We start from the raw sequence: 25183 nt of genomic DNA, 5'->3' as shown, positions 1-25183 counted from the left end.
CTGCCCTGAGTGGGAGGGTAGTTTGTTTACCAGTGTTGTGGCTATGTTTGTGAAGAAAGTGTTTAAGTAATTGGCTACATCCAGCTTGTCTGTGATGAGCGTGTTGTCCGTCTTTATGTTTATGTTTGAGAACTTGGTTTTGAGTTTTTTACTGCAGCCTAGTTGATTGTTGAGTAATTTCCAAAGTTCACGTGAGTATGCTCAAATTGATCACCCGAGATGTAATTATTAGGGCAATGCGTCTTTTAGCTGAGAGACCAAAGAATGTGTGCTCTTTGTGAAAATGAAACAAAGTTGCACTACTCGCTTCCGTCCCAACTGCAGAGCCGCAGCGCGGCGCGACAGTTCTTGGACCTGCCTATTGGAGATCTGAGAGCGTCGAGCTGCGGCTCTGCAGTTGGATGCTTCTCAACTAGTGCCGCCGACACCCGGAAGGGAGGAGGTACCTGTCCGAGTTCAGCAACACCGCTGCACTGGTTCTTCTCATAGCGAGCCGTAATACTTGGCGATGCCTTTCATCATAATATGTTCTCTGGAAAATGGCCTGATGATTTGATTGTTGTTCGGCCAAGTAGTACGAGTTGTCGAGGTTACGTTGAGAGGTCACCGAATTGGACCCCCCTCCCTCCACCCGGATCCCTACAGCTGCTGGTGACCTGGACGAGACAAGAGCCGTCAGTTCGGTGTCTTTCAGTGGATTTGGAAGATCGGACAGGTGGGTACGCCGTTTATTTGAAACAAATAGTTGACCCACGACGTGCAAACACGATTTATTCGTTCAAATATCTCTCACATACACGCATGCACACTGAACTTTTCTTTCCCTCTCCCTCTCTCTCTCTCTCTCTCTCTCTCTCTCTAATACTGTATCTCTCTCACATACACACATGCACTCACTTTTCTTTCTCTCTCTATCTATCTTTCTCTCTCAAATATTAAGACAGGCTAAACCGTTTCCCCATCAGAATGGCAAATGGGGAAACCCGGCTTCCTAATGGCTACAACAATTCCAAATGCAAGTTTCACAAGAAGAAATCAGTCGGTGTTTTGCAATAGTCGAAGTCTAGACTACATGAGACGAGCCTCACTGATATACAGCTCCCATTTCTCAAAACCTTGAAGAAATATCAATTGACCCCAGAGGAGCTAGACCTAAAGTTCTGCTGCGGTGCTGCTTGTTGCGACTTGGAGCATACTACTACAACTACACACACTTTGTTGCATGGAGCTGAAAATGGGTGTTATTCTGGGGAATGAGGCCTACTGATGACTCAGACTTGTAACTTTAAAGAATGTGTTTTCACTCGTGCTAAAGTGACTGTTAGTGTGTGAGCCAGCGTATACAGTATGTGTGTTGTGTTGTGTATGTGCTCATGTGTGCTTGTGTGTGGAGAGTTCAGTGTTCAAGGCTCTGATGGCCTGGGGGAAGAAGCTGAGCCGAAGTCTCTCTGTCCTAGAACTGTTGTTCACAGGCGTTTGCCTGACCGCAGCAGCTTGAACGGGCTGTTGTTGGGGTGGTGAGGGTCTTTCATTATTCTGCAGGCTCTGGATTTGCACCTCTTGTTGTATAGAACCTGCAGGGGTGGTAGTGCAATACCTGTAGTACGCTCAGCTGAGCGCACCACTCTCTGTAGGGCCTTCTTGTCCTGTGCCTTGCTGTTTCCATACCAGGCAGTGATGTTTCCAGTCAAGATGCTCTCTACAGCTCCGGAGTAGAAGGACTGGAGTATCTTCCCCGATACTCTGAACTTCCTTAACTGTCTCAGGTGGTAGAGGCGCTGCTTCGCCTTTTTTACGACTGAGTCTATGTGTGTTGTCCATGTCAGATCCTCTGAGATGTGGACCCCCGGGTACTTAAAGCTGCTCACCCTGTCCAGGGTAGCAGCGTTTATCCACAGTGGTGTGTGTGTCCCCTGCTGTGTTCTCCTAAAATCCACGATCAGTTCCTTGGTTTTACCAATGTTCAGGAGCAGGCTGTTGTCCTGGCACCAGCGTTCCAGTACCTCAACCTCCTCCCGGTAGGCCTTCTCGTCGTTGTCAGAGATCAGCCCCACCCCCACTGTCGTCCGCAAACTTCACTATGGAGTTGGAGCTGAACCTGGCCACACAGTCATGTGTGTATAGTGAGTACAGCAGGGGGCTCAGAACACAGCCCTGGGGGGACCCGATACTCAGGGTGATGGTGTTGGAGGTCTGACCCCCCACCCTGACTAGGGATGGGAATTGAAAATCAGAATCGATTGGGAACCGGTTCCTAATTGTCCGATTCCTGGAATCGCATGCCTCCGTGACTATCGATTCCTCTTATCGATGCCATGTTTTTCCGACAGTTGCGCATTTAAAAACAATAACTTTAGCGCCACGCATAGGGTGACCAGGTGTCCCCCTTTTGGTTGTACTGTCCCACCATTTGAGACCGCGTCCCACATATTGAGAGGATGTCCCTCTTTTCGAAGCAAAAACAAATATATCGAACACAAGATATTCCTGTCAAGTGATAAAGTTTGAATATTTAAAACGGATGTTAGGTGGTAACAAGCCGGCTGCCAGTGCCAAGATGAATGTGGAGAGATATAATACTGTATTTAATTTGTATTTATTTTGATTTAACCTTTATCTATTCGGTGAAGATGAGTTATTCTAATAAAGAAATTTACATTATCTATCTGTCCCACTTTGTCCCACCAAAATCTTGCTGTTGTCCTGCTTTGATTCCTTGACTAGGAAAACCTAAAGGGCTCGATATTGCTACTGTTTTGTGTGTGCAGTGAAAATTGAAAGTGCTTTGCATCCTAGTCATTCATTTACATGGTAAAGTAACGTTAGCCGCTAGTTAGCTAAATAGCCATGCTCATTGCAGAGAGAGACAGAGAGAGAACACTGAGCTGGCCTTTATTTATACAGGTAGGTTATTGCTAACAAATTCTCTTTTGCAATAACGACCTATTGAATGCAACTATACAGCTCAATAGATTAAATTAGTTCTCAAATACATTATTTTATTTAAGTGTATAGTTAATTTATTTTTTACAGTTTTTGTATTTTTCTGACCTGGGGGCTCAACAATAAATGATAAATGACAATCAGAAATGTCAAGTTGCATGTTGGTATTCTAACCAGCTTAGTTCTGTTGCATTTCCAATTTATTTAAAATATAAATGTATCAGGAATCGATAAGGGAGTCGATAAATAATCGGATCGGTAAGCAGAATCGATAATGGAATCGTATCGATAAAATCTTATCAATTCCCATCCCTAACCCTGACCGCCTGGGGCCTTTCACTCAAAGTCCAGTATCCAGGCGCTCAGAGCGGAGCTCAGACCCAGCTCAATCAGCTTGTCCACCAGTCTGGTGGGGACTATAATGGTGTTGAACGCTGAGCTATAGTCAATGAACAACAGTCTCACATAGCCCCCCTTCTGGCGGTCTAGGTGAGAGAGGGTGTTGTGTAGTACCTGAGAGTCCATCCATTGGAAATGACTAGAGGGATTTCTACCAGATATTAGGTTAACATGGCTACATGGAGAACGGTTTTGTACTTTTATCTGTATGAAATCGTATATCGTGTTTTTATTGAACTTTCTGTATCGCTGCTGTTGGGTTTTTATTTCCCTGTAGCACTTTGAGATGTAATCTACGAGGAGTGTGTTATTCAATATTAGGCTGTGCTTGATCGTCATTTGTTTTGTTCAGTGGTACATTGTGTTCCACAGAACAGAATTCACTGTGCCTCTTGTATTACTCAACTCAAAAGTTCTGGTTTCAGCTGCCGTGTCCAAGGAATTCTTCATTCCCTAAATAGAGGCCTGTTGCCATCACAAATACTGACATTCAAGTGTATGTGTGTTACTTTTCTCTGTCTGTTCTGCCCCCCCCCCCCCCCCCCCCCCACACACACGGTATCACTTATCCATTTCTCTGCTTTCCAGGCACAAGTCCATATCGGGCCGCTTCAGGGACTGCCGCCTTCCAGGACACAAAATAACAAGTCCACTGCCTGTCCCACTCCACTCCTCTCTACCCCCCTCGCCCCCGTCACCCACCGCCGGTCCTGCCGGAGTGACTCTCGCCATGAGCATTCAGCCGCGGAGGATCCGTCTGAAGCCCTGGCTGCTGGCCCAGGTGAACAGCGGGTGCTACCCGGGCCTGCAGTGGCTCAGCCCGGACCACCGGCTCTTCCAGATCCCGTGGAGACACGCCACGCGCCACCTGCCCATGTCCGAGGAGGAGAACACCATCTTTAAGGTCAGACGCCCAAGGGAGCTCTTCAAAAGGTGTTTTTTGCTTTCATTGCGTGGTGGCCACACTATTAGATATAGATACTTTATTCTGTGACATACACATACAGCCTCATTATAGGAATATTCCACAATTATTACATTTGACAGTAATAATGGCACATAAATTCACACAGCATTAGGCCTGCTGCGATAAGCAATAAATCGATTAATCTGCGCAATAATTAAAATGAATGCAATGATTTTGACGGGCGCGATTAATTGCTATTTGCGCGTTTGTTTTAATGAGGCGGAACCAGTACCCCTTGTCAGTCACACTCCGTGTGGGGGGCCGCTGGCCTTACTACAGAGTACAGCACGGGAGCGCCGTGGGGCACTAGCAACACCACATAGCTTAACTACATTTCTCAATAGTGTTGCTCCTTTTAACCAAGTAGCGTTCTTTGTAGTGTAGCTATTTTTAGACCCAAGTAGTTACTCGCTACTGCCCGGAGAAACTGGACTGCTAAATAAAGATTAAAGATCTAGCGTTGATGCTAATCAATGCTAAGTATCAACATTAGCTAAATATCTAACAAACGAAATACAACGTATAGCATAGCTACAACACAGAATAACGTTAATACAATTACATGCATCATTGTTTACAATGAACGGGTGGGGCTAGTCAAAGGACTGGACACGGGGACAAGTTAAACATGAATTAATTTATTATAACAGGTAGTTTCGAGTCGTGCCTACGCACCACAGGGCTACTATTCTATTATATACGGCTTTGACGCTTCCTCCTCCTCATCGTTGATTGCCTGTAGTAGCTGCATCTAACGTTAGTAGCTAACGTTAAAACTAACCTAAAGTTAGTTGTTCACCAACAATCTCAACATTTGTTTTATCATTAGCTCAAAAACACAGAACCGGACGAGACAAGTTGGCCGCTCATAGGTGCTGCTAGGATAATAACAACAATACTTCCGCTCCGGTCGGTGGGTGGGTGGGTGGGTTTCAAAATAAAAGTCTAAAACACCGGAAAAGACGTTTATTTTGTACAGCATTTTCCTCCACGAGTACTCGAGTACATCATGTGATCAATCGATCTGGATTATTTTTGCCCATCCCTAGTTTATCCTGTGCTGAAGTCTCCATTCCAATAGAGATAATATATATTTTGGTGTTTATTTGATTATCAAGTCAAGTCAAGAGTTTTATTTGTCACGGCATACAAGTATACAATGAAATGCGGGTGGTCTTGCCCGCAACGATGTGCAATACAGTAGTACAACATATAATAGAATCCAATAAAACAACATTGCAATAAACAGGTAACATAGTGGGGCATCTCGGTATTTGTACATAAGTTATTTACAGAGCATGGAGGACATGCTAGGTCCTTTGGTAGTGCAATACACTGTTACTGTTGCTATACTATTTTTAAAGTGACCTTTCCTTTGTGGCCATAAGTGTGGGCGTGTGCAGCATGAGTGTGTGCTTGCTCATGTTAAAGTGGCTGCTAGTGTGCGAGCGTGTACAGCGTGCGTGTCGTGTGTGTGCTCATGTGTGCTTGTGTGTGGAGAGTTCAGTGTTCAGTGTTCAAGGCTCTGATGGCCTGGGGGAAGAAGCTGAGCCGAAGCCTCTCTGTCCTAGTAGCTGGGGTTCGCAGGCGTCTGCCTGACCTCAGCAGCTGGAACAGGCTGTTGTTGGGGTGGTGAGGGTCTTTCATTATTCTGCAGGCTCTGGATTTGCACCTCTTGTTGTATAGAACCTGCAGGGGAGGTAGTGCAATACCCGTGGTACGCTCGGCTGAGCGCACCACTCTCTGTAGGGCCTTCTTGTCCTGTGCCGTGCTGTTTCCATACCAGGCAGTGATGTTTCCAGTCAAGATGCTCTCTACAGCTCCGGAGTAGAAGGACTGGAGTATCTTCCCAGATACTCTGAACTTCCTTAACTGTCTCAGGTGGTAGAGGCGCTGCTTCGCCTTTTATCCTCAGTGGTGTGTGTGTCTCCTGCTGTCCTCTCCTATAATCCACGATCAGCTCCTTGGTTTTATTATTTTATTTTAATTTTAATTTTATTTATTTATTTTATATATATATATTATATTATATTATATTATTTTATTATTATTATTTTATTGTTTCACTGCCTTTTTATTTATTACGTTTCCACAGTTTTTTCCTCATACTTTATTAACATTTTGTACATGGTACCGCAAGGTACATTAATAGTAGTTGGAAGATCAGAGGAGCGGGCTTGCGAACAGAAGGTCGCGAGTGCACATCCCCAGACTGCCTCTGCATATCTGAACAGGAGGGGGTGGACGAGGTGGACGAGGTGGACGATAATCATTGCAGCCACTCCAGCTTGACCTATCATTATCCAGGTGTGTTCTTGAATTAGGCCAACAGTGGAGCCGCTTAGTGGCTTAACGGAAGGCTGGGACTTTACGGAGCGGCTGCCAGGTGTCTGTGTAATATGGAACTGCGTGAGAGTGCAGTGTTGGTAGAAAAAGAGCACGCTTACTCTGCAGCAGATCTGAACTTAGAAATATAGATGGGAAGAGATGCAGGTGAGGATGAGCTACTGAGGATGAGTTACCGATATCGTAGATGCCATGTGTGGCACTAAACCTTTAGGCTCAAGATGTAAACAATATTTAGTTCCCACGCCGTTCCTCTTCTTCTAGCGGGGTCATTGTATGAATGAATGAAAGACATTTTATTTTCGTGTCCGATGACCCATCCCTTACGGGATTATAAGACACCAAAAACAACAATTGAACATAACAATCACCTCCCATGGTTTCTAAGCTACACCGTGCACATCATCAGAGGCCAAAATACATCACATATATGTTATTTTCGTGCGTTTATCCTAAGCTTTCTCTAAATATTCAGCAAGTGCAAAAACCCTGTGATCAAAAATCCATTTGAGTATCTGCATCACTAAACCACATCAACTCAAGGTTTTGACACCTGTCGAATAACTTTTTACGCAACTCATAGTATAGTGGACAATAAAACATAAAATTAAATTCATTCTCAATATCGATACCACAGTAGATGCAGATCCGCTCCTCTTCTGTGACCCCCCCCCCCCCCCCCCCCCCCCCCGGTAACGTCCGGTCTCGAGGTGCAGGGGCAAAATCCCAGAGCGGAGCTGGGCACATAATGACCTTTGTCTTTTTGATAATGGAGCACACACATATTTTTCATTTCATTGTACGTCTTTTATAAGGTACACTGAAGTGGATCACTGTGGTTTACTCTCTAGCCACTTCTAAATGAGAGATCCCGCATATTGCTCATCCCGCAGGCTTTGCTCGTTTACACTGTCAAATGCACCGTGGATAGAAGCGGCGCGTCAGCCTCCGGTCCTGAAATGGGCGGGATACCTCATGTTTATAATGACTAATCAAGTGAAATGGCTTGAGAAGGAGAACTAATGGTCATTCTTTGGTGTCAGAATTCACTATTATTTCTGTCTTGAGCTTGACCATATTGAGGGTCACGAAAAGTAATTTTACCATCTTAGGGGTGCACTGCATCAAACGAGAACGACTGATGTACAGTTAGGAGATCTCAGGCCAGCATAAGGCCAGCCACCGATGAGCTGAACCATTCTCACTGAGGCATAACAAAAAATATTGTTTGTTTCCGGTTGCCGAACGACCCTGCCGATTTAGGTGCGACCCAATATATTTTATGAGTTTAAATTTTTTTTTCTTTTTTTTTTTAATAAAGTTTCATATAAATCTTAGTCAAACCTTTAGTATTATGGATATTAAACATGCTGGCAGAGTACATGCATCCATGTTGTTGTGAACATTTTAATTAAATAAAGAAATTCCCTATCCATAGTCGCCTTGGGAAAGAATAAAATAAAAAAATAAAATAAAATAAATTCCCTACCTACCCATGCAAACAAAACAAACAATATTTTTTTTATGCCTGGTCTACAGTAACAGATCTCGGGTCAACATAAAGCCAGCCACCAATGAGCTGAACCATTCTTACTGATCTACAGTAACAGAGCTCAGGTCAACATAAAGCCAGCCATCAATGAGTTGAACCATTCTCACTGATCCTACACCGATGCATATTAGTGTGTGCCCCCCCACACACACACTTTCATTGTGTGTATGAGGATTGCTGAAGTGTCATCTTGTTCCAAGCGCACATGCATATTATGTGCATATGGTTAAAAAGTGATTACTTAATTTAATGTTCACGTTTCAACGCGTGCACGTGGGTCAAAACACATCCTTTAACAGCTTCTAGTCTCAGTCATCAGCAGGTCCGCCTCACTCCCCACAGAATAACACATCTATTTTCAGCTCTTCATGCAAGTATTTAGCAGGTATCTTGTTATTTTCTCCCTAATTAGCTTGGTGGTGAGAGAAACGACTTTCACCTCCACTCCTTCATACATTGTAGGCTTATTTGAAGTTGACTAAAAACGCACTTCTTTACATTTAGTCATTTAGCTGATGCTTTTATCCAAAGCGACTTGCAAGTTCTGTACAACAAGTCAGCAGGAAGGGTACAACTCTGGCAGCTAAGGGTAAGTAACATTGTTTGTCAAACAGTGTCAGACTTGAGTGCTACAGACTTCATCAATAAATATCTGAAATATATTAAATTAAATAAATACTAACCTTTGTACTGTCTTTTACTATCATGCACTTTGCTACTAAGTAATCTACCTTGCCTTTATTACTACCTACTATGCTAATATGCACTCAAGTCTGTAGCACTCAAGTTTGACATTTTCTGACGAACAGTGTTACTTCCTTAGCTGCCAGAGTTGTACCCTTCCTGCTGACTTGTTGTACAGAACTTGTAAGTCACTTTGGATAATGGCGTCAGCTAAATGCCTAAATATAAAATATTTTTATAAAAAAACAATAGGCCATCCCACACCTCCAATGGTGATATAAATATAATAAATGTGACATGCATAAGTCATGATGAGAGTTAAGACGAGCTTTCTCTAGGCTTTTGAAACGTGCGCAATTAGAGTTGAAATTTGAACTTTCTGGTTTAGAATATCATAAGCAGGGAGTCTAAATTAAAGGAATATCTCCAAAGAATATGGCCACAAGTGTTGCCCCAGGTAGGCTCCATCTTAACAGTCAAGTTAGTAGATGATGCAGTGTTGCTGTATTGTCTTGAGGCTGGTGTAGGATTGACGTTGATTATGTAGGCTACCGTGAGCTTTTTACCATAACTCATTAACACATTGGTTGCCAACAACAAGAAATCTCGTTGTTGGCCGCGATGCGTTGGTTGCCAATAATGAGATTTCTCGTTATTTAATCGTTATTTCTTTTATTAGCGATATCCATTCATTTTTCATCCGTCCAGCCTGACATTATCATTGGGAATGGCTCTGAGTTCGAAAAGGGCAAATACCGCCCCCTATCGTCTCCCGGATGGTAATGCACATCATTGGATTGGATTGAGTGAAAAAGTGCATCAGAGGAAAAACTCCGCCCCAGGGTTTCCCCACCTCTGGCAAGCAGTGTTGCGTTACCAGATACACTGGCGAGGCTGGAAGCAGCTTGGATCATGCGTTTCGGACTATAACGTTGGATCAATAAACGCGATCAATATTTGGAATGGTGATCAGGAATTTGATTAATCTTTTTGCAGAACATCTGATCTGAGATAAGGAATCTATGTTACCAGTTTTGGGTTAATCAGAGTTGTTTTTCACAGATTTCACAACGTGTGTGTGCGAGTGTGTGTGTGGCGTTAGGCGCTGAGCGCGGCACGAATAAATGATTTTTCAGCCCGCTTTTGTATCGTGCATAAGAGCACAAATACTCTCGATAATCTAGCGCAGGGGTGGCCAACCCGCGGCTCGCGAGCCGCATGCGGCTCTTTGCCCGTCAATGTGCGGCTCTTCCATCCATAAAAAAAATGATAATAAAAAGAAAATTATATATATATATATTCTTTTTTTACTTTTAAATTTTTTTTGTATGTCACTCATTCCATAAGGACGTAGAATAAACATTTAAATTTTTTTTCTTCAAATGGTTAATTTGCATGTTCTTGGTATCTGAATCTAGGGACATATATGGATCAGCGTCAGAAATAGTGTCTGTTACTAGGCTTGAGTAAATTGTAATGAACCAAAGGAGAATATCAATTCTATTTAAAAAAAATAATTATCTTTGACTGTGAATAACCATGCTAAAATTGACCAGACCTGAAAAATCGAAGCAAATAAATAAAGGGAAGATGATTAAACAGAAGGTTTTGTAGATACAGTACTGAATTCTGCCATCTTTTTTATAATGTAAATTTCTCCACCATTTTTCATCGTCTTGCAACACCGTTTTTTGCAAGACGTTCACAGAAAGGTAGAGAAACGAACTGCGTTCTGTTTTATGGCAATAACGTTCAGGTTTGTGGGACATAATCCCAAAAAATAAGAGAAATAAAAAAGTTAATCCAGAAGTCAGATGATTGACAGGGGCTGGTGTGAGCTGGGTAGGGTAGTTTTTCGAAATTCGAAAGTCCTGAGTCTCTTCCTTCAAAAGACTACACTCACTTTTGGCTGTGCCACTTCCACCTGTCAATATGCGCCGGTTTCCAACTCAATGCCCTTAGATTTCTATAATCTTATATTTCACTAATAACAGTTAAAATAATTGGTAAACAAACGTAATGCTGAAAATATACACTTTTACTGTATATCTCGGGCTTAAGAGGTTAACCCTGTGAGGCCCAAATTAAAAAGACATTAGCAACTTCAGAGGCCAGAGGGTGGGACATATAAACACATTTACTATCAAATAGCATTGTGAGCCTGAACAACAGGACCACTTGACTATACATGTGCTTAAATTTTTTTAAATAAACATTCTTTTTTTAAATGGCTAAAAGTGATTTTGTAATTTTGCAACCGTGGGTCTTACAGGGTACTTTTTACCCTGTGAGGCCCAAATAAAAAAGATATTAGCAACTTCAGAGGCCAGAGGGTGAGACCTATAAACACATGAAGGGTGCCGTGACTGAAAAAAAAAGGATGAGAAACGCTGGTATATGGTGTGGCTCTTTGTGGTACCACAGTCATTTTTGTGGCTCTTAGTCTCTGACTGGTTGGCCACCCCTGATCTAGCGTTTATTTGAAAACGATTCATAAATCAGCCGTAAAATTACAACATGTTTTGTGTAGGGCGGTTAGGTGGTCGAGCGGAGATTGCGTTCGTCACCAGCCCCGGAGCTGAGTTGGATTTGCCTGTTCGAATCCAGCTCACAGCTCCGGGGTTGTCACCAGCTTGGCTGGCCGTCTGCACTGATACGATTGGCTGTATCAGAGGGTGGGAGAAGCTGGCGGGGTGGGTCCGGGTCGTTGTAAACAGCGACTCCTACAGTTCGGTCGGGGCGCCTGCTAAGCGCGGATTGGACGTGAGGGGGATAGTGTGGTCCTCCCACACGCTACGCCCTCTCAGTGAGAATCCGCGCTGCCAGGTGAAAAGAAGCGGTGATTGGCTGGACGTGTGTCGGAGGAAGCACGTGGTAGCCTCCACTCTCCCATATGATCTGACTGTAGGGGGTAAAGCGCAGCGACCAGGAAGGGACTGGGAATTGGCATACGACTAACATTGGGATGGGGAGAAAATCGGAGGAAAATGGAGGGGGAAAAAGACCAAAAAAAAAAAAAAAAAAACATGTTTTGTGTATTCCAGTAAATGGCTATTTTCGCAGAATTTCTCTGAAATTACTAGAACTCTCCGAAACTATACTCTTATTCAAAACGGTATAAAACGGAAATGTACCGATGAAAAAACAATCCGTTTCGTACATGTTGACTGCAAGCAAGTCATTGATAAGCGACAGGTGTATTAGACATATAGCCATAATTTAAGATATAGTTTATGCGTTCGCAAATGTGCTCGTCCTCCCATTCATTAACGTGGTGGCATCCAAGCGATAAATCGCCATATCCGGCTGGCAACCAATGTGTTTAAGGTAAAAGGTGCATCTTTATTGAGCAAGACACTTAACCCCTAATTCCTCCCGATGAGCAGGTTGGCACCTTGCATGGTTGCCTCCACCGTCTGTGTGTGAATGCGAGGAACAAATTGTAAAACGCTTTGGATAAAAGCGCTATATAAATGCAGTCCAGTCCATGTAGCTTATTATTATTATTATTATTATTATTATTATTATTATTATTATTATTATTATTATTATTATTATTATTATTATTATTATGTGGTCAAGCCTTTGTTCTATCCCACCTTCATGCGACAACTAATTGCTGGACGGAGCAATATTCCTGTGGGTTGGTGGTGCATAGTGGATAGTGGCATGGGGCAGGTGCTCTACTCCACACAGCAGCAGCAGCCATGCAACGTCCAATAACGGGTTCTAAAGCAGCACTGACCTGAACCTTCATATAGCAGCCAGAAAAGCTAGAGGCATATTAAATAGACTTCCTTAGGAAGAAACTGCCCCAACTTCCTTATCCAGGAGAGTGTGGACGTGACGGGGCTTACATTAGTTTCAGTTCACATTTCTTCACACGTCTTCCCACTGGTGTTTTCCTAGAACATGTTCATGAACCATCCTCATGATCTGAACTGTGTTCAACCCTTGGCTCGCATGGGGCCATTTCCTTGTTTTGCAGTTTAGTTTACATGGTTCCCAAATTCACTTCTAGAGTAATATGGTGGTTTTCAGTAATAGCTCAACAGTAGCTTGACAAGTTGAAACAATTTGACATCACTTACCAGCTTACCGCCTAGACTAGAGTTGGAGGGGGGGGGGGGGGGGGGTTGGTGAAAATGTTCTGGGCTTCAGGCTTATTGCCTAGAGTCCAGCAAGGACTGGGATGAGGGGGGGGTCCATATCCTCCTCTTTGCTGCTCATGAGGCGGTTCTTCAAGAGTCCCTATGTTTCAGTCTGGCAGAGCCGGTGTTGGTGCACACGGTGTGAGAACCTCTCGAGCTCTTGCAAGAAAAATGGCTGCAAAACTAGCTTGATTAATTTCTCAATATTTTTCTGTAACTTCCGTTTCAAACTTCACTGTGCTTGTGTGTGAATGCCTGTTGTTCAAACAAAAATGTGAAGAGATGGTTTGACAAGGATGCAAAAAGCAGGAATTTCACTCCTGGGGATAAATTGTTGGTGCTATTGTCTACTCCAGGTCCTGCTCTTCAGGCAGGCTACAGCGGTCCCTATATGGTTCAGAAAAAGGAGAACGACCGAGACTACATAATAATCACCACACCAGAGTGAGTGTAAGCAGCAAAGTAGGTTGTGTGATATCTAGTGATGCACGATATATCGGCCGCCGATATAATATCGGCCGATATGGCAATTTTTTTACACATCGGTATCGGCCCGATATCTAGATAGGGCCGATATGAACCGGGGGAAAAAAAATTATTCTTTTTTATATACCGGTACTTGTTTTGGCCTTAAAATTTAAGGCCAAAACAAGTATATAAAAAAGAATACATTTTTTTGTATCTGTTCAAAATATCAAGTCATTTCTGAAAATAAGTTACAAAAGTACAAAAAAATAAGCGTTTTGGAAAATAGCTCTTTATTTGATTATCATAAAGTGTTTTCTATGCAGAGATATCGACATCGGTAAATATCGGTATCGGCCAGAACAGCAATATTATCGGTTATCGGTATCGGCCACAATTTTCACATCGGTGCATGATATGAGGTGATGGCAGAGAGGGGGATGACAAGGAAGCTGGCTGCCATCTTGGAGAACCCCTACCACCCCCTCTACGACGAGCTAGTCAAGATGAGAAGCTCGTTCAGCCACAGACTCATTCCCCCACGACACTCAACTAACCGCCTCGGACAGTCCTTTATACCTGCGGCCATCAGGCTCCACAACAGTGGGCAGCGACTAGCAGCCTCCAGGCTCCACAACAGGGGGCAGCGACAGCGACTGCTACCAGACATTGACCTGGGACTTATAGGAACCCAAGGAGGACAACCTACACTACCTTAGGCTTACTGCACCTTATGTGGATACTGTGATACTGCGAATAATGTATATTTCAGTGGATACCGTGATACTGTGAATAATGTATACTCAGTAGATAGTAAATTATAACACTACCTTATGCATACTGCACCTTATGTGACACTGTTAATAATGTGAATATTTCTTCAGCTAGTCAGATAGTAAATTATATTGACCATATTGACCAAATTGTTTACACTGCCTGTGTTGTTTTTACTACCTGTACACTGTGTTGTTGTTTTACTACCTGTACCCCCCCCCCCATGCTGCTATGATGCCTGAATTTCCCCAAGGGGATCAATAAAGGAATATCTTATCTTATCTTATCTTATCTTATATCAATATGTTGAAACCCTACCTGGATAGAGAATCTGTCCCGTCTCCCGTCAGAGAGGAGGTCAAAACCGCTCTGGCGCTGTCCAGTGCTACACCTATTGATGGGGCCCACACCCACGTGTTACAACATGATGTCGGTGTGGGGGATTCTCCACCAGTAAAACAACATGATGTCGGTGTGGGGGATTCTCCACCAGTAAAACAACATGATGTCGGTGTGGGGGATTCTCCACCAGTAAAACAACATGATGTCGGTGTGGGGGATTCTCCACCAGTAAAACAACATGATGTCGGTGTGGGGGATTCTCCACCAGTAAAACAACATGATGTCGGTGTGGGGGATTCTCCACCAGTAAAACAACATCATGTCGGTGTGGGGGATTCTCCACCAGTAAAACAACATCATGTCGGTGTGGGGGATTCTCCACCAGTAAAACAACATCATGTCGGTGTGGGGGATTCTCCACCAGTAAAACAACATCATGTTGGTGTGGGGGATTCTCCACCAGTAAAACAACATCATGTCGGTGTGGGGGATTCTCCACCAATAAAACATGATGTCGGTGTGGGGGATTCTCCACCAGTAAAACATGATGTCGGTGTGGGGGATTCTCCACCAGTAAAACATCATGTCGGTGTGGGGGATTCTCCACCAGTAAAACAACATGATGTCGGTGTGGGGGATTCTCCACCAGTAAAACAACATGATGTCGGTGTGGGGGATTCTCCACCAGTAAAACACACGTATACAGAGTGAATTCTAGAGTCTCTGTTTGCAGGTGAACTACATGCTGGAGAATGGCATTGCAGAGCCTAGCTCTTGTTCATGGAGATTAGATTAGATTGGATTCAAATGTATAGTCATTATACAAGTACAGTACAACGAAAAGAAGTTTAGGCATCCGACCAGAGTGCAAATGTTCCCAGTGTCTTTTTAGCTGATCGCCTTCCCCGGGTAGAGGACTGTGTTCATCATGTCGGCAGTGCAAACTATGTAACCAAACATGACCTGTTAAAGGGATATTGGCAGGTGCCACTAACCCCTCCAGGCAAAAGAGATCTCTGACATTGTGACTCTTGACTCATGATGCTTTTTTTTGTGTGCAATAATGTACGGTGATGCCATTTGGCATGCGCAATGCTCCAGTTACACTTCAGCATTGGGTTTGGGGGCAAGTCAAGCCGGTTGAAGCTCTCCTGTCGTAATCCTGCTCCCGTCTCTCGTGTGAGCTGCGTCGTTTCTTGGGGGCGGCAGGTTCTGCTGTCGTGGCTCCGCTCACCGTTCTGTTGAGCCCTTGCTTTGGCCCTTTTAACCATTTTTAGAAGTTTGTTTGCTCTGCTAGCCACTTTAGTTTATACTGACCACAATTGTATTTATAAATGAAATGCTAAATTCTAATCGGAGACGCTGGGCACTCTTGTTTTGTAAGCCTTCAACATCGAGGTCAGGCATGTTAGGGGCAAAGAAAATGTCCTGGCTGACATGTGGTCGCGTTGCTATTTGTTTTTATGTGACTAGGTAAAGGTCCTGTACTGTGTGTGCATTATTGCCCACATGTTGTGGGTGTGTTTAGTTCTCTCTCTCTCCCTTTCTCCCTTTCTTTACCTGCCTTCTCTGTAGTTTGGGTTGGAGATCACAGGTTGTCGAATGATCAGATCTTGTTTTGGTTTAGTGTAGTTTCCACAGTTTTTGGTAGTTCAGGGGGAAGAGCTGGGTTCACATGGCCCGTGGCACGGCTGGGCCCAGTTGCTTCCCCATCTTTAGTTCTGTTTGGCTCAGATCTCTTTTTGTTTGTCACTTTTGAGTATGGTTTTCCTTCTGAATAAAAACATTGCATCTACTGCCTTTTTTGTTTATTAAAATCACCTTGGAACTACAAGTGAGTTGTGAGCCCCGCTTTGTTCTTATGAGTCTCCAGTTGAGCCTTTTAGAGTTGTTCTAGGGAGTTCAGGTCATGAGGACGGTTCATGAACATTCTTCTAGGAAAACACCAGCATGAAGAAGTGGAATGTTGTACAATGGCCAAGTCAATCACCTGACCTGAATCCAATTGAGCATCATTTAATTTGCTGAAGACAAAAGTGAAGGGAGAATGCCTCAAGAACAAGCAGGAACTGAAGACTGCTGCAGTAGACTAGAGCATCACCAGGAACGAAACCCAGCGTCTGGTGACGTCTATGAGTTCCAGACTTCAGACTATCATCGACTGCAACCAAGTACAATTTGATTTATGATTGTTGGATTATTATTGGTTTGTCCAATTACGGTACTTTTGGTACATGTAGAAACTGTTGTAATTCCTACACTGTTCACAAATTGTGTCAATGTTCAAATATTGTGGATCTGACTGTACATCAGAATTTTATTTGGTTACCTGCTCTATACTATCTGCTCTACTATCACATACAATGATCTTAACAGTTCAAACAGGACGGGGTACACGACATAATGCAATTATGTCGTGCAATTATGAGCATTAGATTATATATAAGTATTATGTATAAATGAGAGAAGATATTCATGTTTTATCAGAATCAGAAAGGTCTTTATTGCCAAGTATACTTTTCACATACAAGGAATTTGCATTTAATTTGCATTGAATTATGTATTTATGAATAAATAAATAAGCAGGCTCGGTCATTGTGGCCCTGTGAGGCATAATTCATATGATCCGTCGGGTGCCTTGGTTCAGTACGGCGGGCGAAGCCGCCTCTAGGAAGAAGCCGCCGTGATGTCGTGTGATTCTGGTGCGTGTGGCCTTCAATCTCCCACCAGGCCATTTGTGTTGTGAGAGTGGATCCTATCATCCTACCAGCTCTCAAGGTTTAAAGTCCCTTGGCTTGATGGATAGATGGCAGATCGCTCACTGCAGCCTGGAGACTGAGGGGAACCAGACGGTGATGGAGGAGGTGAGGATGCCTTTCACAGACTGCTCTGTAGATCTGAAGCAGGACCGGGGCGGGGGGGGTCTTCTGCTTTTTTCTCTTTTTTTTTGTTTGTTATTGCGGTGATGGTATCGAATGGAATGACGCAACCAGTTTCACAGCTGAGTTCTTGGTTCTCAAAGCGGCAGTAAAACCGGTTGAGCTGGCTGTGAATTCTTGATAAAATCAATCAATCAAAAATATTGCTTTTAATGTAAATGGGGCAATGATGTCTTTCTTTTTACACGTCATTTATTGAATCTGTTCTCACTTCCATGATTGCTTTGGCACGGTAACCTGAACATCAAAAAACGGATCCACCTGAGCTATAGTGTGAAGGTGGCTGGTAGGGTGACGGGTGTCCCACAGACTCATCTGATGGGTATCTTTGACCAGTATGTTCTCTGCAAGGCCATGTTTATGCTGGACCGCATCGTAGACCAACCCCTTCACTCTTGAGTTTGTAGACACTCCACTGTCCCCTCAGGCTGTAGATTCAGAATACACCCGGTTTAAGTGCAGGAGTTTAAAAACTATTTTGTTCCATATGCAATAAACCTGCTTAATTTGCACTTATGTAACTTAAGTCAAGTCAAGTGTTCCTTTATGAATCCCCTTGGGGAAATGCAGGTGTCATAGCAGGAGGGGAGGTACAGGCAGGAAAAAGATAATAGAAATAATATAATAGAACATACTACTACTAATATTAAATATAGTCACAAGCGGCAATTCCCGGGTTCAAGCCAATATGCAGAATAAGTTCACACGCATGGTTCAGCAGTGTTATTAAATATGTCCTATGCGTTTTGTAATGATTGGACAATTAATTTTTTTATATATAGTCTGATTGTGTTATTATAATAAGATATCAACAATCCTTCCTTATAAAACTTTTGATAAGCTTGATCCAGTAATGATCCACAGATAATGTTGTAGTAATCGGACCCGAGATGTCAACATTGTACATATGTCTATACCGAACACTGTGACCTCATTTTCTTCTTCTAAATTCATGCTATATTATGTTATTATGTTATTTGATACTATCTTGTCTAGCACAGTCTCTGGAGCGTAACAGTAAGAAGCATTTTGTATGAAAGTATTCTGTACTTCTGTATGACAACTATTAAAGAACTTGAACTTGAACTTGAACTTTTCCCCCCCCATAAAATTCAAGATTGTGGAAAATCCAATATGGCCGACTTTATGGGTCTTTGAGGAAATGGTGTAAAGGGAGGATAGATGGATGACTGTCCCAAGTTTAATGTAATTCTGACTTACAGAGTAGGAGTTATAATATATAAAATAAAAATAAAACTGTTACCTTTAATTATAGCGCCCCCTTTAGGCCGATTGGGGTCATCATTTCTTGGGACATTATTTACACACTACTTCCAATCAATGGCTCAAATTTCATGTTGCTACCATTTACCATCTCGCAGGAATTTGTGCAAACATTTCTGAAGAAGAAAAAGTAGTCACAAACAATAGGGTTCCAGCCCTTCAGGCTTAAACCCCTGATAATAGAAGACAGTATATTCTATCAATAATGGTGTATAGTAGTAGCACACTGCGTCAAGAGTCCGTGCCGTGTTTAGTAATTACATAAGAGTTGTGCTGTCCTAACAGTTCTCAAGTTATCCAACTATTGGCAGCAGTCCGTGCCCACGGTTGTTGAGCCTGATGGCTACTGGCACGAAGGACTGGCCAAGGCGGTTTGTTTGGCTGTCGGGGGTGTACTTGAGTATATTGTGTCCTTATGGTGTTTTTTGGCACATTGTGTTTTTAGCTAAACTCCTGACTGCAAGCCACGTTTCCCATCTGGGATGATGGACTGAAGTGATGCTGTATCTCTTCCTGTTAACCATACAAGATACAATAGTTTTATTTGTCACGGCATACAGGTATACAGTGAATGCGGGGGGTCTTGCCCGCAACGATGTGCATAATATAAGTAATAATATAATATAAGAGTCCAACCAATACAGTTCACCCATTCATTCACACACTGAAGGCAGAGGCGACCACGCAAAGTGTCACTAATATGCACTTTGCTACTAAGGAATCTACCTTGCCTATATTATGACCTACTAATGCTAATATTATGCACTCAAGTCTGTAGCACTCAAGTTCAACACTGTTTGACAAACAATGTTACTTGACCCTTAGCTGCCAGAGTTGTACCCTTCCTGCTGACTTGTTGTACAGAACTAGCAAGTCGCTAGTTAAATGACTAAATGTAAAACGTGTCTTGCTCGAGGACACTTCGACATGCTGCCGGGAGGAGCCGGAATTGAACCTTCCGATTACCAGATGACTGTTCTACCCCCAGAGCCACTGTTTTCCACTCATTTGGATGTAGACCACCATGTGAACCCCCTCTCCCTCTCCCTCTCCCTCTCTATCAGGCCTGGGCTCTGGAGACAGGGAAGTATCAGGAAGGGGTGGACGGGCCGGACCCGGCCAAGTGGAAGGCCAACCTGCGCTGCGCCCTCAACAAGAGCCGGGAGTTCAAACTCAAGTACGACGGCACGAAGGAGACTCCTGTCCAGCCGTACAAAATCTACGAGGTGTGCGATCAGCCAGGCAGCAGCGGAGGAGGTAGGTGTCCGTCTGCGCCGGCCAGTGTCGAAGAAGAGAACGACTGTTTATGTTTTTCAACCTGACCTACTCCAATCCAATTGGATGATTCTAGAATTTAAAAACGCAGACCTTTTCAATCTAACCTTCATGTATGAATCCTGAGCATTTCCATCTCGATTGGGAGTCTGATTGTGTTTCTTTTTTAAATTCGGTTTCAGATAATATTGATGAAGAGGATGAAGAGGTGAGACAAAGGAATGTGTAACGCTCTAGAAGTCCTGTTTCTTGTCTTTTAGATAAATCTATTATCAAACGTATCTTTTTCTTACATTTTCAGATGCCGAATCTCATCGGCCTCTCCATCGGTAAGTAAATGTCCACAGAGACGCACTGGGCTATTGTGTCACCATAGAAAAGACCAAAATGTGGATGCAAAACGTTTTATTCCAACCCTCTCTAAACACTAAGGGATTTGCACTCTAATTTGCAGTTTAAATGAACTAATGTCCTTCTCGTCTCGTCTAGACTCCAGACTCGGTGACACGACCTCCTTCCCCATGTTCCCCGCTCGCTCGGAAGTCGCACACTTCAGCTCCACGGCGGGCGACCAGTTCGGTCAGCCTCACCTCGCCCCCATGCCCCTCCTCCACCCGGACGCCATGCAGACCAATCCCAGCAGAGGCCTCCCGATGACCTCTGACCATCCTCTCTCGGAGTTCCCCGCCCACGTCCGGCTGGTGGGCGGCGGCGCGGAGCGGCGGGGCTTCGCGCCTCACGGCGGCGGGCTCCCCAACGGGCTGGGTGTACCGCCCCCCGCCCTGCCGGAGATGACGCCCATGCCCCCCCCCGCGCCCTCCGGGCCGGCCTCCATGGACACCAGCCCTGTGCCGGGGGTGCAGATCCAGGGGGAGGCTCAGGTGCAGGCTCAGCCCTGGAAGTACGACCTGCTGAGCAGCCTGCCGCGTGAGTACAGGGCCTGGCGATCACAACGTGTCATCAAGAGGGCTCGAGCGTGTGCAGAGCTTCATAATGGCCGGGGCCTAATCGTCTCATTGTGTGGATTATGTGGGGAATTAGTGGCCTAGTTCGTAGCACTGCTACACAGGCTGCATACCCCGTCTGTCACACGCCCAGCCACCGGCACACTCTGGCATTATGTCTGAGGGTGTGGTGCATGGCAGGACGGGTTCTGTGGTTACGTTATCGAAACACGATTACAAGGAAATCACTTCCTCTGGTGTTTCACAGAGATAAGGTTATGGCCAAAAGATGATTGCAGTTGGGTTCACAGCAAAATACATTGTCACTGACTGAAACAAACATGAAGCATGTGTTCTAGGGATGCACCGAATATTCGGCCGCCGAAAATTATCGGCCCAAAATGGTTAAAAAGGCTCTTTCGGCTTTCGGCCGAAAGGGTTTTAGCACCGAAAATATATCACTGAATGTCAAAGAACAGGGTTACGTAACGTTCGTAACCTAAAGTGTTGTTGTGATGACGTAATCAAAATGCGGCTACAGACATACCGGAAGCATGCGCAACGTATAACGTGAGCAGCTTGGCAGCTCTTCCTGCGTTCTGCAGCCTGTGATAACTAACTCCTCTTGGGAGTCGCGCTGTTTCTATGTAAACTCCGCAAGCAACGCATTCAATAAATGCGTCTTTAACATGCTTTATATCCTCGCCATTACTATATGCCCGTCGCGGTTAAAAACCTTTAACTAACGTTAGTGTTAAGCTAGCTAACAATGCTTCCATTCCTCTTTGACCCGTCTCTCGTAAGCTACGTCATCCCCCGCTAAGAGTCATGGGAGATACAACAGTCCTTCCATGTATGAACGCTGTGAATTATATACAGTAGCCACTACAGTAACATCATTAAGTCTGCTATACTCCCCCTGTGTGTCTTTATGCAGTTTTAAAGCACCTTGGCTTTGTTCTGAATGCACTTTGTTGTAGTTATCCTACAGAGAAAAGAAAATGCACTTGACTTTAATGCACATTTTGCTGTATGCTGAGAAAATGTTTAAATTGTACAATCTTTCAGCAGTCAGTCTGGAATGCATTCAAAAGTGCTGAATAAATGTTTTATGGGCCCATAATAGTGATTACTAATATTATTTAAGTTAAGTTTTGCCATAATCATGTATTTTGCCATAATAATCAGGTAGCTGGAAAAAAAAAAATTATATATATATTTATATTAATCATTTTCGGCCTTTCAGAATTCGGTTTTCGGCCAACTGTTTCCTATTTTCGGTATCTGTTTCGGCCAAGAATTTCCCATTCGGTGCATCCCTAATGTGTTCTAGCATGAATGTTTTTGGTGCTGTTATAAGATAGGCCTGTTATTTCTCCCAGGTTGTCTTATATCTCCTTTCCCTCCTCTGCATGCCCCCCCCTCTAAGTGACCGACCTGGACCTGAGGTTCCAGTACCGCGGGCGCACAGCGGACTCCATGATCGTCAGCAACCCCCAGGGCTGCCGGCTGTACTACGGCCACCTGGAGCCCACGCCGGAGCAGGTGGACCTGTTTGGGCCGGTCACCCTCCAGCAGGTCCGGTTCCCCAGCGCGGCCGGCGTCCAGAACCAGAAGCAGAAGTTCTACACGGAGGCCCTGCTGGACGTCATGGACCGCGGCCTGATCCTGGAGATCTGGGAGCAGGACATCTACGCTGTGCGCCTGTGCCAGTGCAAGGTGTACTGGTCGGGACCGGGGGTGCAGGAGCCGGGCCCGCCCTGTCCCATGGAGCGGGAGAAGAAGATCAAGGTGTTCAGCCTCAACGACTTCCTGCACGGTGAGGAGGCTTTGGTCGACACCGTTCATCAAAACGAAGCGTCCTCACTCCTCCACTTCCCACCAGTCAGGACAGCTGAAACCTGGCTAAAAACACCCCTCTTCAAACAATATCTAAAATAAAACTAACCTTCTTACTGCCTTTTTACTATTAAATATGTACCCTACTACTATGCAACTACTTATACTACTACCTATCATGCTAATATGTCTATACTGCTATGCACTCAAGACTGTAACACTCGATTTTGACACTATTTGACGAACAACGCCACTTAACCTTAACTGCCAGAGATGATTGATTGAAAAGTTTATTAACAGAATGGGTACAGTACAGCTCAATACATACAATTGTTAAGGGGATGCAGACCAGAGAAAGACTTTCGTCTTGTTTACACCCCTCCTGCTGACTTGTTGTTCACAATCTGTAAGTCTCTTTGGATAAAAGCATCAGCTAAATGACTAAATGTAATGTTTGTCATTTTAATCTGTGGACCTTCAGAATCAACCCCTTTCTAAATACACTTCAATCAATATCTGAAATGAAATAAAAGAAAAATTATCTTCCTACTGTCTTCTATCATGCACTCTTCCACTAAATAATCTTCCTTGTCTATATTACAGCCTACTATACTAACATGTCTCTACTACTATGCATTCAACACTGCAGCACCCAACACTGCAGCACCCAAGTTTCAACACTGAAACTGAAAGAGTTGTACCCTTCCTGCTGACTTGTCGTACAGAACTTGTAAGTCGCTTTGGTGGCTTAACTATCATCTTTTATCCTTGTCTCGCCACACTCGCTCTTGCTCTTCCTCTCTCAGGGTTGATCTTGTTCCAGAAGGGTGAAGCTCCCAACCCTCCACCCTTTGAACTCTACTTCTGCTTCGGCGAGGACTGGCCGGACAGGAAGCCCAAAGAGAAGAAGCTCATCATTGTCCAGGTCAGCACTGCTGCTGCTGTGGTGTGTGGGTGGTGGGTTATTATTGTGTCCTACATTGGCTGGCCTGAGGTCAGATTTGGGTTTTAGTTTAGTGGTGGTAGCGGTGGTGGTATACATGCAATACAAATACAATAATAAAACCATCAAATTCAAATATTAACAATAATATTAAAACAACAAATATAAATGGGGAAAATAAACCCCAAATCTGTAATGCCGTCAAACCTCTAGGCAAAAGAGCCCCTTCTTGGTACTTCACTTGTTGTTTTGGTCTGATGCGTGTGTTGGAGTTGAGGGGGGAGGGGTTGCTATTGCTGGCCACGCCTCAGGCTCTGCCAAGAGAGGACTGGAGAAATTCACACTATAATAAGTTACTGTACAATATATTATTTATATATATATATTAGGGGTGTAACAGTACACTTATACTTTAACCACTAACTGATCACTTTTTTTGGGTGCAGAACTTCCTCCTTCCCAAAATATAACTTGCGCACGCATACCACTGAGAGATTACCTGTAATTTAGCATAGCCTCATAGTATGGTGAATGTAAACAAGCCAGAGCTAGAAGACCTACCTATAGTATATAGGCTGTGCTTGAGCTGTGGGCGGCAATAGCAACGCCTCCCCCATCCCTACTCAACCCACACGTCAGACTAAAGCAAAAAGTGTAGACAAAGTGCAATACCAAACAGGGCTATTTTGCCTAGAGATCACCATTTGATGGAATTACAGATTCTACCTTCTGAATAGTAAAATAAACTGTAAATTGAATCCAGTTCCTCAGGCAGGGCTTTCCAACCAGAGGGACGACCACCTGTAGTCATTAGTCTGAATCTTGGAACAGCAGAGATGCTTGTCTGACAACTAAATATTAACACTGATGGGCAGCCAGTACAGAGGCCAAAATTAGGGTTTTAAGAGTTGGTTAAATACCTCACTGTTCCATTTACACCACATGTAAAGGGGAGAACATTTTATTGTATAGTGTTATATCACTCTAAACAAGGCGAAATAAAAAGCATGAATGAGTTTCTCATCATCACTTGGGGCTTATGTCTGGTAAGAACCACGTTTTAAAACATAAAAACCAAACCGCAACAGCACAGAGAAGGGAGACCCTTGTTCTATGTTTCATAGCCGTTTCTCCTCAGGTGGTCCCCGTTGTGGCACGGATTCTGACGGAGATGTTCTCCGGGGAGCTGAGCTGGTCCACGGACAGCATCCGGCTGCAGATCTCCAACCCCGACGTGAAGGACCACACGGTGGAGCAGTTCAAGGAGCTCCAGCGACTCCTGCAGAGCCAGCACGTCCAGGGGCCCTGGGCTGTCAACGTACCCTGAACCAGGGGC

At 44.0% G+C, this 25183-nt stretch overlaps 1 protein-coding gene across 3 annotated transcripts; it reads left to right on the top strand.

Annotated features, from left to right (window-relative positions):
* Positions 1 to 441: 441 nt before the first annotated feature.
* On the top strand, positions 442 to 25183 carry irf5 (interferon regulatory factor 5). 3 transcript variants are annotated; one of them, XM_084330831.1, is made up of 9 exons: positions 442 to 715; positions 3931 to 4246; positions 19911 to 20103; positions 20304 to 20329; positions 20423 to 20450; positions 20611 to 21048; positions 22495 to 22884; positions 23711 to 23829; positions 24986 to 25183. In XM_084330831.1, the coding sequence occupies exons 2-9, from the start codon at positions 4073 to 4075 to the stop codon at positions 25172 to 25174; spliced, it is 1557 nt and encodes a 518-aa protein (XP_084186957.1). In that variant the 5' UTR covers positions 442 to 715; positions 3931 to 4072; the 3' UTR covers positions 25175 to 25183. The 3 variants fall into 3 exon arrangements, with proteins under 3 accessions (XP_084186957.1, XP_084186959.1, XP_084186958.1); XM_084330833.1 differs by having other exon boundaries at positions 23711 to 23861; positions 24986 to 25147; XM_084330832.1 differs by lacking the exons at positions 442 to 715; positions 3931 to 4246 and adding an exon at positions 17386 to 17487.

Source organism: Notolepis coatsorum (assembly GCF_963971535.1).
Source record: "Notolepis coatsorum genome assembly, chromosome: 15".
In the NCBI taxonomy this organism is placed as follows: domain Eukaryota; kingdom Metazoa; phylum Chordata; class Actinopteri; order Aulopiformes; family Paralepididae; genus Notolepis; species Notolepis coatsorum.
Note: the sequence above shows the minus strand (reverse complement) of the source record. Positions and strands in the feature narration are given on the sequence as shown.

What these genes read in the sequence shown, in the direction of transcription:
- irf5 (XM_084330831.1), top strand. Translation starts at nt 4,073, where the DNA reads ATGAGCATTCAGCCGCGGAGGATCCGTCTGAAGCCCTGGCTGCTGGCC. An exon ending in GCCAGGCAGCAGCGGAGGAG is followed by an intron (nt 20,104 to 20,303) that starts GTAGGTGTCCGT and finishes ATTCGGTTTCAG; the next exon opens with ATAATATTGATGAAGAGGAT. An exon ending in TCTCATCGGCCTCTCCATCG is followed by an intron (nt 20,451 to 20,610) that starts GTAAGTAAATGT and finishes CGTCTCGTCTAG; the next exon opens with ACTCCAGACTCGGTGACACG.